The following is a 17,814-nucleotide window of genomic DNA, read 5'->3' as shown; positions in this document are numbered from 1 at the left end:
GGGTCTCTTAGGTGGACCCTCAACTCTCCTCATGAATGGGGGTGAGAAACATAACAGATCAGCTTTTGCTTCTACTCTGGAAAACAGAAGTCATCTCAAGAGAAGGGGCTTCTGGATCACAGTGTTGATATTGCTGTCTTTTCTTAACAGAGCATAATTCGTGTAGTTTTCCACGACCGACGCCTGCAGTACACGGAGCACCAGCAGCTCGAGGGCTGGAGGTGGAGTCGGCCCGGGGACCGCATCCTTGATATAGGTGAGACTATTTCATTACAGTACCTGGGCAGTGTTTGAAAGCTGAATCATGTGTATGGAGTGTTTGCATCTGTGTTTAGTTTTTTTTTTTATATATCCTACTGTCGTAGGAATCCTGTATGTCTTTGGGTGGGAAGGAGATCTAGCACCGTAGGTCCAAAATAGATATCTCATTGGTGGCTTCACTTTTCACATGCATCTTGTAATTGTAATTGGAAATGCTTTCTCTTCTTGAATTTAATATTTTTAAAATTTTAGGGGTTTTCTTCTACAGATATTCCGCTGTCAGTTGGTATCTTGGATCCCAGGGCTAGCCCAACCCAGTTGAACACTGTTGAATTTCTCTGGGATCCATCAAAGAGAGCCTCAGCATTCATTCAGGTAAGAGAGAAGTGATATTTCTGGGGTCAATACAGTGGGTGGGTATCTTACAAAGACCTGAAGGGTTAGAATAGCCAGGAGATGAAGGAGAGACAAAAATGTTAATGATAATATACAAACTCATGTGACACTGATGTTGCTTTCCAAGTGTGAGTTTTGTCTGGAGGAAACTGTTCATAATCTTGGTTTTGCTTGGTTTCCTCCTTCATGAGTATTTCTCATTCTGAACACCAACCCTGTTTTTAAGCTGTATGAAGGGTTCAAAGGATGCTTTTCCTGATGCCCTGTTTCTGTCTGAACTGCTTGTTCTTCTAATTGTTTTGTCCTGAGGAACAGAAATGAAAACATATGAACTCTTCTGCCTTTCTTAGTTTTTTGGGAGGAGCCAAAATGTCATATTCAGGCAATTTCTGAAATTCAGATTTGCACAGGTTCCAACTGTCTCCAGAGATGAGCACAGCTTCTATTTTGCCAGGTACATTGCATCAGCACAGAATTTACTCCACGGAAACATGGAGGAGAGAAGGGGGTGCCCTTCCGGGTGCAAATCGACACCTTTAAGCAGAATGAAAATGGTGAATACACAGAACACTTGCATTCTGCAAGCTGCCAGATCAAAGTGTTCAAGGTATGAGGTAGTTTTGGCTTTGTCATCAACTAGATTAGGGCACAGGAACATGCCAAGATTTTAAATTATGTAGGAGTGATGCAAATAGTGGAGTAAAAGAACAGACTTTTAGCTGGGTGTGCTTAAGATCTTAAACAGGGCCGCTGTGCACAAGGTGGCATAAACACTGAACTACTCAGCAATTCTAGTTGAATTCAAATGATCCAAGTGCTGCACCAAGACCTAGGCCAGTCTGTTGTGCCTCAAACACTATACAAATACTGATATATTTAGGGTATCCACAGTGTTTTCATGCTCGTAGGCAATCAAGATATTATGGCATCTCTAGTTGCTTTGATTTAATCCTCCATGAACAATAAGAGTGTATCATGGAGATCTTAAATACATTGTAGTTTTGGTGGGGGGGAGGGGTTGTGTTTGTGTGGGTTTTGGGGTTTTTTTTGGTTGTTGTTGTTGTTTTTGGGTTTTTTTTGTTTTGTTTTGTGGGGGATTGGTTTGTTTTTTGTTTTGTTGGTTTTTTTTTCAGCAGAGTTCCTCTCCATGCTACAATCTGGGCACGGTAGACCTGTAGCTACTTAACAACAAACTTTCCATAGGCCTGTTTTCTCAAAGGATCTGCTGCTCCAGTTTTGCTCCTGTGAGCAGTGTCTTTCTTGTTCCTGGAAAGATGGAACAAACACCAGTTGAGATGCATAACTGCTGGGGCTCATGGTCTGAAATGATTGAAATCACATCTCAGGACTGTGGTCAGCCTATTTTAGAATTGCATTAGTCATACATGGGTGATGTGTAGAAACAGTAGAGATCCTTGACTAATTTTTTTTTTTTTTGTCTAGAAAATACAGATCTGATCTTGTTTCATATGTAAAGTCCCCATTAATTTAAGGAAGCTTTTGTGAGCAGATTAGATAAATCTGTTGGCCTTTGTCTCCAAACTTGTAGTACTTGGTGTAAGGGAGAGCCTGTGCTTGTGCTTATAGCCTAAAGGAGCAGACAGAAAACAGAAGACTGACAGGGAAAAAATGGAAAAGAAGACCACCCAAGAGAAGGAGAAGTATCAGCCTTCCTATGAGACAACTATTCTCACAGAGGTAAAGCATTTTAGACACGTTGTACTACATCATGTTGGGAGATAAATTTGAGAGAAAACATCATCTAACTGAGCCCTGGAGATTGTCTTGTGGAAACATGTATGCTCAAATCTGATTGAAATTGAGAGCGGAGTGAAATTATAAAATGACTCTCACTGTTGAAATTTATGAAAGATGCCAAAACTTCTTATGTTTCAGGGTATAAACCAACCCTTAACAGCCTAGCTTTAAAAGAAATTATTTTCTCAATAGTCTTCTGTGCTCCTGGGCACTTGTCATGGCCCTCAGGTGCCAGTTGTAAGAGGTTTGTTTTTTTTTTTTTTTTTTTAGAACTGTCTGGCAAAAGTTCATGTCGGTGATGGGGCACTTGAGCAGATGAATAGACCTATCTGATGAAATGATTAATATGTTTTTCTGTGAATGTACCTATGAAGCTACTGTTACATACATCTGAGAAGATTCTGGGTTTTACTCTAGGAGTATCTTGAATGTCTTATTTTCTGATGCATCTGGTGTAGAGTTGTATGTGTTTCTACCCCTCCCTGTCATTACTAAGATTTATGTATAAATTTACCCTAGGCTGCAGAATTACTAAGCAACAGGGCTCATGGAAGGCATTTAAAAGTGCAGTTCAGTCTCCCTATGGGAACGTCTTGTCATTAGGTTTAGTTCTTGGTTTTTTTGAAGTGGCTTGCTGGACTTACGTCCAGCAAATTACATTAATTTATTTTTAAATTAAATCAACTTCCTGTTTGTGAGATCCAGTCCCTCCCACTCAATTTTCCTCACGTTGCCAGGAGCAACCAGCATGTTTCCTAATTGATAGACCTAATTCTATTGAGTTGGCAGACCCCAAACTCTCCTATGAGCTCTGCTGCACTTTGACATATTGCATGGGGAAATGTGAGTTGCCAAAGAGTTAAATATTTACCAGTGCTTGTGGAGATGATAAAGCATTTGCTAGTGTTTGTGGAGATGATAAAGCTGCAAAGCTACACTTGTCATCTTTTTATCATTGCAAACAAGGATACTACAGAGTGTTTTCTTGAGCTCTTGATGGCAGGGGGCTCCAAAGGGGTAGATTCTCCTACTGATTACACTGGCTTAAATTCAGAACAGAGTCACCAATTCTAGCTGGGTTACTCTGGTTTTATACTACTGTAATGGAATGTGGAGTCTGACCTATATTTGTGAAGGCTTTTAGTAGCTCTGTGTCTGTCTGTCTGTTTCTCCATGTAATATCCATTTATGACTGGAGCTATTTGACTGATCGCCAGAGGCTTTAGCAGGCTGGTTCAGATTCTGCTTTTTCACTGGTATAAACCTGAAGCAATGCCACTGGACCGTATTTGTCACTCTTGCCTGGATTTAATTAGGGATTTATAATTGAGACCAGGGGTATTTCTGTATCATTGCTGCCTCCAGTCTGAGTTGACTTACTGGCGTTGCTCTGACTTACAGCTGTGCACACTTTGGCCCAGTGTTATTTGGGGACAGGCTTTGTGAAATGGGAGAAAGAAATGTGGAATGCACAACTGAAATCAATCTGGCCCCCTGACAGCCCGCTTGGAGAGCAGTGTAGAAAATCCATGGCCCATCTCCTCCTCCCAGCAGGAGTGATGAGCTGAAGTTAGTGGCGTGGCAACAGCATGAATGTGGTATTAGAGGAGAATCGAATCCTTTATTTCCATCCTTATGAAAGTATCCCTGCTGCCCTTCTTCCAACAGTGCTCTCCCTGGCCAGATGTGCCTTATCAAATGAACAATGCTCCATCTCCAAGCTACAACAGTTCTCCCAACAGCTTCAACCTCGGAGATGGGTATGTAACAAATAAATGCTTTATCTTTCCTATTGATGTGGTAGCCTTTGGGTGCATAAGCTTTGTGTGTCCATGCATTTCATACCCTGGAAGAAGAGGTCAAGGACCACCCTTTCTAGGAAGGGGGAAAGTATGTCCCTAAAGCCTTTTAAGACCTTTCGTCCAGGAATTCCCTATAATTTGTATGTCCACTGTTTATGTAGTGACTGTAAGGTGAGCATCAGAGGACCACCAGGGCAATTCCTGGTGAGAACACACCATACCCTGTACCAATTCCCAGTATCCTCTCACAAGCTTGTTAGAGGCTTTCAGCACCTCTTTAGAGTTGTCATTTCTTCCTTACCTTCTGTCTTGAGGTGGTTTGGGGTGCTGAATTTCCAGGTGATTGGGATGTAGAGAAATCCTGCCTGGGGCAAAACAGCCTGGGTTTTGAGAAGCCATTTCAGAACAAAGGACTGGTGGAGGCATGTTTAATTCATTAATATAGCCATCATAAAGAAACAGTTCTAGTAATCCTGAAATGCCTGAGATGATAACTGATGTCAGAAATGTACAGCAGGGTCCTTCAGTACTTCTGAGTCGTCCCTGCAGCATACTTTCCCCTAGGAATTTGGCATAGGCCTTGCTTTTTATTCTGGTAGGACTCTGCCAACTGACTGCCTTCCCACACAGTTTATTAATCAATCCATGTTGTATCACAAATTTTCAATCAGTGGCCTCAACCTATGAATAAGGAGAAACATTGAAATTACAAAATTTTGAGTTAGTAGAGAGATCTGTTGAGCATTTTCTTCCAGTTGTAGATTATTAGCTCTTTGATAAAATCCTTGACATGTTTAGAAGTCTTGTCTATGTTTAGGAGGATTTAGTAGAAATGTGTTTTTGTGTAATATAGTTAAATTGCTATTTACTGTGTTTAAAATAATGCTAGGGTTGAATTATAAGGTCCTTTTTTCAATTTTTGTGAAGAATTATTATTAGGTTATTTCTGGCTCATAGAAATTTTGAGTTCAACTACCTTCTAGGTTACAATTTCCTTGCTTAGTTATGTCACATTAGTGAGTCACCAGTATACAAAAGCTTGAAAGAGGTCAGTAAATGTGAGTTTTTCCTCTGTGTTGAGTGTTGAGTAGGACCTCAACTGACCAACAAAAGGCTCAAGCAGAAAAAAAAGTTTTTTATTCTTTTCTTGGTCCAGATTTTGGACACCTTTTTAAAAACCTGATAGAGAAAGAAAGCTAAATTGGTGTGTAACTTGTGAAAGTTGAGTCAAATAGAGGAGAGGGGGAGGAGAATGGACACTGCAATGTAGAATTTAAAGTAATGTGTTTTTTTTTTTCTCTTTCAACTTTTATATAATTTCTTTTAGCAACAGTTCTCCAACCCACCAAATGGAGCTCCTGCCTCCCAGCAATGATGTAAGTACTTGAGATCATGTTAATGTGGTGCTTTTCTCTTTTAGGACACTGGTGAACAGTTCATTTCAAGACCTTCTTATTCTTTTTGCAATGTAGCATCTCCTTCCTTCTGCTTCTATTCAAGATGCCCAGCAGTGGCTTCATCGTAATAGGTTCTCTCCATTCTGTAGACTCTTCTCAAGTTTTTCGGGTGAGTTTAAACAGTCCAATTATTTTGGTTTTTGTTCTCTTTTGTAAAAGTGCAGCTCATGCTTCATATCAGTAGCATCTGCTGCTGGCCACTGTTGATGGGATCAGTGGTCTGATCCAGTGTGGTTGTTCTTTTGTTCTTAGAGTAATTAGCATTTGTCAGAACAGTTTGTAGACATACAGAATAGGTAAAGATGGAAGAGAATTAATTAAAATGGAAGGGAATTCTTGAGTTCATTAAGTGCAACCATCTGCTTGAAGCAAGTCTAGGACCTTGTGGAGTTGCCTTTGAGTTATCTCCAAGGTTGGAAATTCCACAGTCTTTTTAAACAACCTCTTCAAATACTTAACTACTCTCACAGTGAAAATGGTTTTTCTTATATCTAATCAGCATTTTCCATCTTCTCTCTGCTGTCTCTCATCCTGTCCCTGTGCACATTTTGAGAAATATCTGTTTTCATCTTCGATGTACCCTCCCATTAGGTAGTTGCACAAACCAGAAGGATGGTGGAAGGGGCAATTGTTAGAGATGTTGAAACCACGAGGAGCCTCTCTCTGACTTGCAACATGATTAAATAACCCGGTGAACGTGACAGTTAGAGAAAATTGGGTCATTTAATGGCCAGTTAAATATCTAGCTTGTTTCTGAGTTGGCTAGAATATTTTCCAGTGTAGCACTGCTCTTTTGGCAGCTTCTAGCTTTCTGTTTCACAAGGACTGATCTGAAGTGTACATCTCTGAATTTGCAACTTCTCTATGCAAACCAGCTGGTTGAATTTTGTGGATTCTCTCCCCCTGTCCTTTCCTGCTGCCCATACACACAGTTTGGATACTAAGATTTGCTTAACTTCTGAAAAAAATCAATTTGAAATATATAGGTGCCGACTTACTGAAGATGTCCAAAGAAGATTTTGTTCAAATCTGTGGACCTGCTGATGGAATTCGGCTCTTTAATGCAATTAAAGGAAGGTTTGTACTATTTCCTTCCTATTTTTTTTGACAGCATCCCTTGGTAATTTCAGTGTTAACTAGAAGTTAATCCTGGAGCTGTATCATTTAGACTTTTATTTAATACTTCAGAGAGTTTGTCTCAGAGGCTGGAGATCACAATGGTATTCAAATCCAAGCATAGCTCAGAAATTTTGCCAATATATGAAGCAGCATAATGTGGATCTTCAATGGTTTATTTGCTACCAGCAAATAAATACATCCATTTCCTGAGAGACACAGTCTACAATACCTTATGTTAAATCTCCATTAGAGGTAACAAACAACAAAACAACGAACCCCTGGAGCCTCAAGTGACTCTTAAACGTACTTACATTGCAGTAACCTCAGAAATTCTACAGCTGGGCAGGATTTAAATCAGTAGAGGCAGGTGTGATGAACTGCTTGACAACTGCTGTAAACTGTTTAGTCTTATCTGATCCTGAAAAGATTAAGGTGCTCTGCACTACCTCCCAGGGGTCTCTTAATAGATGTCCTAAGACATGTAGTCACCAGCATCAAGACTGTCCCTTAGTTTGTTATTTATGCACAGCCTGAATGATTCCATCTCTCATTGTTTGGTAGCTGACTTGAAACAATTTTACATCTACTAAATAACTTACTGCTGTTTTTTATTAATCCATAGAAATGTAAGGCCCAAGATGACAATTTATGTCTGTCAAGAACCAGAGCAAAACAGGTCCCATCTCCACCAAAAAAGAGACAATGGAGATGGCAGTCTTTGTGGTAAGTTTTTACGCATGGATCTCATTAAACACTTACCTGGTAAGAATGCTGCTTTCTGCCTGAAGTCCTGTGTGGGACACTGTAGTGTCCTGAAGAGTTTGAAGAGGTCCTGTTTATCCCACTTCTGCCACTTTGATTATAGTTCCAGGTCTACAAATTCCAACTGATACCATCTGTCTGGGGAACAGACCCAACTTACAACCTAGCTGCAGAATGCCACAGCAAAATCTTTATTCAGTTATTAGTAGGGAAAACAGCATTAAAAAAACTACCCTTCTGTCCACAATTTACTTCAGATTATGTCTTGTCTGAAAAAATTCCAGGAAGTGGAAGGTCACTAGGCCCTAAAGTGAGGTTCTAATTCTTGAAAGTTCAAAGCTTTTGGAGACTTGTCATGACTCATGGCATGATGTACAATCAAATGAGAATAGAGATTGTCCTTAATTCTTGCACTTAGTAATAACCAGGCATAACTTTCCTACCTGGTTCCTGTAATTTGGTTTTCATTTATAAAAATAAAACAATACTGTCACCTGTAGTTACCTTATACATTGTATGCTTTAGTTTGTGCCTATGGGATTAGTGGATGGCATCTAATAAAATACTGCTTTTGTGTTACATAGTATCATAAGTTTGACATATTTTTTTAAAAATGTCAAAATCAATAGATTATCAAAAAATATTAGCATCTTTATGAGAGGGCTTTTTTAGTGCCCCATGATGCACGTTGTCATTAGTACCTGTGTTTTCCTCTAGGTAAAAGTTGTGTATTCTTTAATTGCTTGCTGCATCCAAGTACTGGGGTTTTTTTCTGCATCAAGCTAGATATTTTAAAGGAACAAAGCTTGTTTATCTACTGTCTAGTTTCGAACCTTCATTTTAAACCCATTTGGTTGTTGAAGCTGAGGATCTTGGTACAGTCTGTATGTGCTGTTCTGTAAGTACTTTCAATTTGTTGCAGTATATCATGCAATCTTCTTAGAAGAATTGACCACGCTGGAATTAATGGAGAAGATTGCAAACTTGTACAGCATTTCTCCACAGCAGATAAACCGGATCTATCGGCAGGGACCCACAGGGATCCATGTATTGGTGAGCAATGAGGTAAGGGGTTAATGCAAACTTTGTTGGAGCTGTAACAATTGACTGACTTCTTGATGCTAGAATGAACTATTAAGATTATGGAATGCATCTTCAAGCATTGCAAAGTTACTAATCCCAGCAAGTTAAAGCAAATACTTAGAGTGAATCAGTCATGCATAGCATTGATTTTGGTGTGGTTTCAAGACCTTTGCTTTGTAAAAGAGGTTGGGTTTTTTGTTTGGTTTTTTTTAAGCAAAACAAAACAGAATAAAATTGCTCATTTGTTGCTCTCTACAACTACCTTAGAGGAGATTGTAGCAAGGTGGGGCCGAGTCTCTTCTCCCAAGTAACAAGAGACAGGATTAGAGGAAATGGCATCAAGTTACACCAGAGCAAGTTTAGATTGCATATCAGGAAAAAATCTGTTCGCTGAAAGAGTTGTCAAGCATTGGAACAGGCTGCCCAGGGAGGTGTCTGTGTCACCCTCCCTGGGGCTGTTAAAGATGTGTAGATGTGGCACTTATGGACATGGTCTAGTGGTGCACTTGCTGGTGCTAGGTCAACATTTGGGCTTGATGATCTTAGATGTTTTTTCCAACATAAATGATTCTATGAATATCTTTTCATTTTTACTACTTACACAAATTTTGAAGTGAGGATCTAAAGTAAGAACAACCTTTAAAATTAAATAATTAAGTTTCTTAAGGCAAGTTTGAAAATCTGTAGGGCAATTAGTATTACATCTTGGCCAGTGATTACAGCCACTGGGTCAGGCAGTGCCATATAATGCATGCTATAATTTAATGGACCTCTGCTAGCTGTTTGTGTCCCTTTATAGGATGGCTTAATGTAGTCCATTCCATTAACTTGGAGGTTAATAGTGAGTTGCCCTTCTTCCTCTTTTCCCCCTACTAAATTACTTACTCATTCATGCACCAGAATCACTTAAGGAACTTCATTTATAAGAAGCATTGTTAAAACAAATGAAGCAGAGCATAGGTCTCAACTGGAGCCTAAACTGAAGGCTGTAATGCTTATTTCTGAAGTCTCCTTGCTATTCCAGCCTGATTAAATCTTAAACTTTGATGCTTTATGGATGCAAAGTGCTTGGAGGCAACACTTGGTAGGGGAATTGCATGAACCAGCTTGGGTATAAGGCTTAAAGTATTTGTTTAAGTCAATTATTAACAATGTCTATGGCTTTTTAAATATTTTTTTTCTTGTTTTAGTACTATAGCAGCAAGAGTGAGGCACTCTGTGAGTGTACTTCATGCATCGTTAGGCAGAAAAACACAAACTGTCCAGTGAAGTTTGATTTGCAGGAGCAGGGTCTGGATGTTAAACCCAAAAGAGAACAGAGGGATTAGTCTAAGTTGAAAACGGTATTTTGGTGTGAGAACTTAGAGCTGGAAAGTGCACTGCTTGAATACTCTTCAATATCTAGGAGAAGGCTTTTTCTTAAAGCTGGATTTTATGAGCTCATCAGACAGGATCTGGTCACATCTCCCTCCTTTCAAGTTGTGTCCAGCATTTGCTTCAACCGTATGAGACACCTCCTGAAGGTAGTTCATGTCCTCTGTCCCGTGTAACTACTCTAAGATGGGAGTAAGGATGAAGCTTAAATGGGCTTGACTAAGGATGAAGCTTAAATGGGCTTTTCATGTTGGATCTGAAGTCATCTGAATTTCTTAACTCACCTCTTTATTTAGAGATGTCTGTAGAACCTGCACCTGTTCTGAAAATCCAGTTGTTTCTCATGAATAACTCAAATAGCTTTAGGTTCTAATCTTTCTTCCCGTGATTTGCCTTGCCTCTTATGGTAGTTTCACTAAGATTCCTGTTCCTTGATGAAATACAAACAAGTAAATGGCTCCTGCAAGCACAGCATCTGTACTAATGTCTGGTTAAAGTAACCAGATGGACACTGCTGAGATGGCTTTTCAGTTGCAATTCCTTTATCCAGCAAGGAGTCCATTTCCTGGGGCTTACCCACCTCTACATGTTACTTAAATGCTAATGTAAGCTCAGCTGAGCTCCATAGTTTAGCTGAATATGTAATTACCACTGTTAGATCTTAGGAAAGAGTCTGTCTTCATCCAGTCTGAACTAGAACAGCTTCACTGAAGGCAATTAAGAGCATGATCTTTAATAGAATAACTGGAGTGGTATAAGAACCTGCAGGATCAAGAGCAGCTTCAGGCAAGCACTTCTAGCACAAGCTTCTCTTAAACACTCTGGCAACTGCGAGGACCTTAATTAATCAGCCGTGTACTTCAATAATCTCATGGGCAGGGTTACTCAGGACTGTGTAGGACTAGACACCAAATGCTGTTTGATACCCCTCCTCCAAGTCTATACTGATACTGAAAGAAACTTGAATTTAATTGCTAAAAATATGTTGTGTTGGCTTTTTTGCTTCTGCCCTTCAGATGGTGCAAAACTTCCAAGATGAATCTTGTTTTGTTATCAGCACATTAAAAGGTATGTATTGCTGCTGCTATTACCTGTGGCTCTAAAGATAATTCGTGCTTTCAATTGCACTAAATGTTATCACAAACTCAGTGCTGTTATCCTGAAAAGATAATCTAATTTAGTGTAAGTCGAGGTGTTGACTGCATTATGACAGACTGATTGATCTTATGCTTTCCTCTCAGTTAGTATTATAAAAATTTCATAAATTCATTGATACCACTGACATAAATAAGCAGAAAAACTTATAGTAAAATTATAAAAGATGACAGTATGTGGGTTTTTTAATGTAAATTATTTGACCTAGATGCTCAGCATTGATTTTCATGGGTGGGTTGTGGACTAAGAGTAGAAACTATTGTAGACTACCTAGGATGAAAATCTGAAGTTCTGTACCTCTGATGTTTCCTAAAAGCAATGAAAACTCATTTTGCATTTCTTTGTTACAGCTGAAAGCAATGATGGCTACCACATCATTTTAAAATGACCGTTCTGCACAGAGAGACTATAACAGCCTAAAATTTTAGTGCCTCACTGAGATTGCTACAACCTAGACTGGAAACATGAAGAACCTTCTGGATAAATGCTCCTGTGAACTAAGAATTACCAAACAGCTTAAGGAAAAACTTGCTTTTACAGATATACATTTTTTGTGGTGTGTGATTTTGGTTTTGCTTTTTTTTTTTTTTTAAGCTGGAGCTGAGAACATCCTCAAAGCTTGTACATGTTTCTTCCTCCCTCCCTTCCTCTTCAGTTTTAAAAGTTGTAGAGGTTTCTGCTTATTACTTAGAAACATCTGCCTTGTACTAAAGGGAAATGAAAGATAAACAAATCCCAATTCTCTAGAACCCTCATGGTTGAGCAAATTGATTTACTTACTGTTCTGAGTGCTCTCTTGCTTTCAACATACACCCTGTTGCTGATGGATGTAGACTCCTTGAAGTGGAAGGCTTGGGGCTACATCCAAAACCAGTTTGGGCAATACAGAGGATGGATTTGGTGCCCAGTCTTCACCCCAAGTGTCAGCTCTGGAAGCCCACACTGAGCTGATCTCCACCTGCAGATGTGCTCAAAGTCCAGAGACCCTGGTCCCCCCTGACAGAGCTTCTGTAATGCCAATCCAACAGAACAGTTTTTGGGGGTTTCAAAGGAGCACAGACAACCTGAGGCAAGCAGTTCAGTAGCATACCATTATCTTAGAGTAGTCTCCCTGAATGGAGTCTATGAATGTTTTCTGAGGAAATGCTTTGAACATTGAAAGTTATAGTGCTCATGACAAATTCATACTGTGGATTTATTCTACTCTACAAGGTAGTGATTGACTGCTGTCTTTACTGCAACTGGGAATTAGGTTTTATAATCTTAATGAATTTTCTTCCTATTACTTACTAAAGTAAAACTGAGTTTTGATCAAGTGCAGGTAACAGATCATCTTAGTTGCTGCTTCTTATATCCTTGCTCTTTCACTCCTGACTCCTGTTTCCAATATGTGTAACTATGATCAACTTCACCCTTCCTTGGCCTTTTGGGATGCTATCCAGGCTCCATTAAGCCAAAAAAAGTGGCTTCCACTGATGTCGGAGACAAACTGGATCACACCTTTCTTGCATGGATGAAGCCATTTCATTTTTGATAGCTAAGTAATAAGGCTGTTTCACAAACTGAATGTCTATGTAGCATCAAAATCTGATTCTTGAATATTTAATTTCATCCTGAATTGACATGGAAAGCTGAAATACCAAACATTTTCCTGGAATGGAAATTTTTCAAAAAATGAGAAATTGTCAGCTGGAAAACACTGAATAAAATGTTCCAGCCTTTTGAAATGGAAACATTTAATTAAATCCATTTGGCCCTTAAAGCAGCATCAGTTTGAGCTACTGTTGCAGCCCTCAGAAATTCTCATTCAAGTGTTTTGCGCGCTGTGTCCGCCTTGGGGATGAGCTCTTTGGCTGAATTACAGATCCCATGATGCTCTTACCATGGGTTAGTCAAACACAGAATGCGTCATGCAGGCTGGAGAGGTGCCCAGGGAAAGAGGGGACCATGGAACCCTTGAATTATAGCTCCCAACTGACACTAGAGGAATTCGGACAGACGTGAACTGATATTTTTCTGACAAAAATTATGTGTTTCAAGTTTTCCCAACAGAAATAAACAGCAAAATATTGAGAAAAGCAACCTTTTTTTCATTAAAAGCAACAAGTTTTGCGCAAAAACCCCACCCATCCCCACTGATTTTTTCTTTTTTTTTTTTTGCACCGAAAATAATACTAGAATAGAAAAGTCGTGTTACAATGGGAAAACCTTCAGCCAACTCAGCTAATTGAGTAACAGTGCCTACTTAGGCACGATCTTGCTAAACTGGCTGTCCTGCATGCTCCATGAATTGTAGTGTTTCTCCAGAAACTATGCCTAGGCTCTGGGAATGGTGATTCTTCCCTCTGAAGTAAAGGAATCGAAGCTTCTTGGTTGAGGACCAGGTTGTGTAGGTGAGGAGGAGCTCCTGGCCATGGACACTGGGGCTTCCAGGTGGTGGCCACACAGTTACAACTGCCTTCCAAAACAGTGAATAAATTCCAGATGTTTTTGTGAGTATACAGGACCAATGTGCTCCCGTGTAGCAGGGGCTGTTTGGTTTATGTTGTAGAAAGTGCTGTTGAAGATGTCTGTTTGCTGTGCTTTTTCATCCTGTTCTGTAATATTGGCTCAATACAGGCTATGGCTGTTATTGGCATGTGACTGAGGTGAATCTGACCTCATGAGAACTCTTTAAAATACACCTTGAAGTTGCCAGGAGTGCAGTCTGTATCATATCCACTTAGATGGGGTAGCTCTGTAATTGAGGGAACACAGCAATATTGAAACACAGCAGAGTGAAGAAAGGATAGAGCTAGCTTTGCTCCCAGAGTTAGAAACTGAGATCTCTTTGCTTATTTTAAAAAGTCTGACCTTTTGATTCTTTTAAAAAAAACTCTTTCCCTAAGGAATTATATGCAAAAGCCCTCATAGTGTTTCATTAGCACTTGCTTAATCAATTTTGAACAAAAATAAGTCTGTTAGGGCCTTGCTGTATTTAGATTTTTAAAAATAAAATTTTATACTGATATGAGGGTGAATTTGACAATATATCTTGCTTTTCTTTCTATGCTCTAAGAAGGTATAACAGAGCAAACAGTCCCATAGATTATAAACACTGTCCTACTGGGTGGGCTCTACTGTTTTATCTGTGTTAGCCTCTTGTTAAGCTGTATAGCTTTAATGTGCGTGTAATATCTACATACCCTTGACAGGGTAGTTCTAGTCTTTGTTGAACCTCTGTACTCACAGCAGAAATATGGAGGTTTGTGGTCAAGTAACATACACACCCATGAAGACATAGCACAGCTGTTTTGGTGTCTAGGAGGATGTTGAATTACTACAACTTAGAATTGTAGAATATCTTGAGTTGAAAGGGACCCATAAGCATCATAGAGTTCAATGCCCTGCTCCTTACAGGAGTACCCAAAACTAAACCGGATGTCTAAGAGCGTCATCCAGAGCATACTTGCTTCTTGGACCCTGGCAGGCTTTGTGCCATGATCAAGGGCAAGAAAAGTAGCTGGGGACACTGTTCCAGTGACTGACCACCCTCTCAGGGAAGAACTTTTCTCCAGTGTCCAGTTTGAACTCCAGTGTCCAATCTGAACTTCAGCTTCATTCCATTCCCTCACATCCTATTGCTGGTCCTGATTGAGTAGATCAGGATCTCCCCCTTCGCTGCCCCCTTGAGGAAGGTGCAGAATGTGTTGTATCTCTGGGTGTCAGGAAAACATGTTGCACCCTTTGCCCTTTTTCCATGATGCTGCGTAACCAACTGGTTGTTTTACAGGGGCAAACTGGCCACTCGTGGCTGAGAGGCTGGTGCATGTGGTCAGGGCAATGTTGATGTGAGACTGGACTGCTGAGGAACCCTCCCCTCTGCTTCCCAAAATCATAAAAACAAACCCTTGCCCTGTTGAAACTGAGTTTGTCCATGCAGGAACCACACAAAGCCTTCAGGATTTATTTTAGTGGCTTATGTGAGGAATGAGAGAGAGAGAGACTTGTCTCACCTGTGGAAGTGCCAGGTGAGACCCTCCCTGTGGCTGCAGAGGGTCTGCTGCCCCTGGATGAACTCCTTTGAATTGTTTGTGGATGTGACAAGCTCCAGAAGGAAGCTTTTGTTTCCTCAAGACTGGAGGAAGCACAAATGATTAGTCTGGGATAGACACCTAAATTCTAGATAGGTTAAAGGCAAGGGAGGTGAGTAGCTCCCGCTCATCTAAACATCCAAAAGAGTTCTGCATTTACTTTGCTCCTAAGTGTCTGTTACACTTATTTTTGCTTTTTTGTTGTTGTTGTTGTTGCTCCTATTTCTTTTTTAAAAAGCAACAAATGAAACTTGCTCAAAGTGGTTTAAATGAGACTTTTTTCAGCTATATGTGAAATTTGTACAGCAGACCTTTATACGGACTGGGTTTTAGGATAACAGTGAATGATATGGTTTCCCAAACTGTCCAGCTCTTCAGTTGTATGTATGATGACAGCCACTCTGAGTAGAAGTGGGTTTGCTAGGAATGAAAAGGCAGAATCATCATGTGATTTATACCAATACTGCAGCCAGTACTACAAAGTATAAACCCATGTTCTCATCAGATCTGTACTGTCTGTTTGAAACGATTTCATGAATTGTGGCATTTTCTCTATCAACTGAGTAAATTGATACAGATCAGTTAGTATGACTCTGGTGATGTCCTCAGGACTCACAGAAATGCCCATGATACACAACTGAAGGGGCAAATAATCTGGTGATAAAAATTTGGCCATCTGACTGAGGTGTCAGGACTGGTGCTTTTAAAATGAAAGCTGTTCTTTCAGCTGGCCCTGCATGGTTAATTGGCTAAAATAATCATTCAATCTGGAAAACATTGGAGTTCTCATTGTCTTAGTGTGAAATTTAACAGGCTGAAGTTTCAAGGCTTGGATGTGGTAAAAGGATTCTTGCAGTGGAGAAGCCCTGAATGGCACTCTCCTTATAATGTAACATATACATATATATGCATATATATATATATCCACATACATACTGTACTGTATCAACACATATTTGTGCTGAGTACATGTGTTCTTTGGCTTTAACTGGTACTCTGCTTTGTTTAACTGCAGTTCAATGTAAAAGACTGGTTGACCAAGCTTCAAAACCCAGCCATTCCTTGGGTAGAAGTGTAAAAGTCCGTAATAGCGACTCTAGGTGATTTGGACACAGTACACTTGGAGTGATGTAAATTTGGTGAATTTCTGCAATATAAATCCCAGGCCTTGGTGAAGAAGAGCATATTGTTGCACTAACACTGCAGTTCTATATTGCAGCTTCTGAAAATTAGTTAGAATAACAGAGAAATAGATTGCCCAACGCTTTGTGAACTAGTAAGGCTACTCCCTAAGCACAACAACCATACGATGACTTTTCCTAGCTCGATGTTGTATTGCTTAAGCATTGGCTGTAATTCTAACAATCATCTGGTGGGTGACTGGGACAGGTTTTTTTGTCTGTATCTGTTTTGGGCTTTTTTGACTTCTCAAAGAAATGCTTATATTCAGACTGTAGCTTCTCTTTCTCCTCCAGTTATGAAATGGTTTAACTTTATGGTACTAATAGAAATATTTTCATAAGATTATAATCTGTTTGACAGCACAGGGTACTCAGAGTGGGGAGTGTTTGGCTTTGATCATCACTACCGTGGGTGAATATGAGAAGGCAGACTGTATCTGACATCCTTGCTTCTCTCTAACAAATGGGTTAAGCTAGTGCCTAAATTTTTTTTGCATTTTTGATTTATACCTTTTTTTTTTTTTTTTTTTGCCATTCCCTCAAAATTCTGCTCCCTGGCGAGTAGATGGTGTATTCAACTTCTTTAAGTAGCCTGGTGTTGTCCCAGTTTGCTTGGAGTGAGTGTTTATCTTTCAAAGGGCCGGGGAGTTACCTCTCTTCACTGACAGTGCAGCCGTTCGAGGCAGGCAATGCTGACCACAAAGTTGGCATGACAGGCAAGGGCGAATGGAGGTGGGTCGATGGGAGGCTGAGGCGTTACCAGTTGTGAGTAAATACTGCCACACTCTTTGTCTTTTTTGTTTTGTTTTTGGGTTTTTTTGTACATGAATTAAAAAAAAAAAGAAAAAAGCATATTTTGCACTGGCTCTTGTACTGTTGTGCAGAAGAAATCTGTATCTAGAATCTGTGCTCCAGTCAAAATGCAAATAAATCTGTTTGTAAGAAGCACGGGTTTGGTCTCTGCTTTACTTGGTGTGGATGGACGCAGGAGAGCCTTGGCATTGGCTCCTCCTTGGTAGGCAGCTGTAAGGTACTGGGCACCCTCTCAAAATGAGTGGGAGCAGAATTTGCAAAGTGCTAGTGAGAGAATGTCAGCTGTAGCCAAATGTCCTGCAGCATTTTCTTCGACTTGGGGCAGACTTCATTTCTCCACAGCACAATGCAGTGACTGGTTCGTGTTTAATCCAGGTCAAGGCATGAGGAGAAATGCCTCATTCTTGAAGATGCCGTGACAATGGGCATATACTTTATTGAGAACACAAGCTGTGTTAGATGACAGCTGGTTTTGGTCTTGCAGTGCTCAGAAGACACGGGCGTTTCAGAGCCTGGTCCTTGGTGACATCAGAGATGAGCAGAGTGTCCCTCTTTGTAGCAATGCTCTGTCCCGTTTAGC

The 17,814-nt window shown here is 40.1% G+C and overlaps 1 protein-coding gene across 1 annotated transcript in view; it reads left to right on the top strand.

Moving 5' to 3' along the window:
* TFCP2L1 (transcription factor CP2 like 1) overlaps positions 1-17,366 on the top strand; it is a 37,161-nt gene extending 19,795 nt beyond the window's left edge. Inside the window, exons 4-15 of the mRNA XM_064661339.1 lie at positions 151-256; positions 530-636; positions 1,112-1,264; positions 2,245-2,355; positions 4,084-4,175; positions 5,545-5,593; positions 5,690-5,783; positions 6,661-6,751; positions 7,416-7,516; positions 8,478-8,620; positions 11,029-11,080; positions 11,518-17,366. Coding sequence (XP_064517409.1) covers positions 151-256; positions 530-636; positions 1,112-1,264; positions 2,245-2,355; positions 4,084-4,175; positions 5,545-5,593; positions 5,690-5,783; positions 6,661-6,751; positions 7,416-7,516; positions 8,478-8,620; positions 11,029-11,080; positions 11,518-11,555 — 1,137 coding nt within the window. The 3' untranslated portion in view covers positions 11,556-17,366. The remainder of the gene's footprint in view (positions 1-150; positions 257-529; positions 637-1,111; positions 1,265-2,244; positions 2,356-4,083; positions 4,176-5,544; positions 5,594-5,689; positions 5,784-6,660; positions 6,752-7,415; positions 7,517-8,477; positions 8,621-11,028; positions 11,081-11,517) is intronic.
* Positions 17,367-17,814: the final 448 nt, after the last annotated feature.

Source organism: Pseudopipra pipra, chromosome 7 (genome assembly GCF_036250125.1).
Source record: "Pseudopipra pipra isolate bDixPip1 chromosome 7, bDixPip1.hap1, whole genome shotgun sequence".
Taxonomy (NCBI): domain Eukaryota; kingdom Metazoa; phylum Chordata; class Aves; order Passeriformes; family Pipridae; genus Pseudopipra; species Pseudopipra pipra.
Note: the sequence above shows the minus strand (reverse complement) of the source record. Positions and strands in the feature narration are given on the sequence as shown.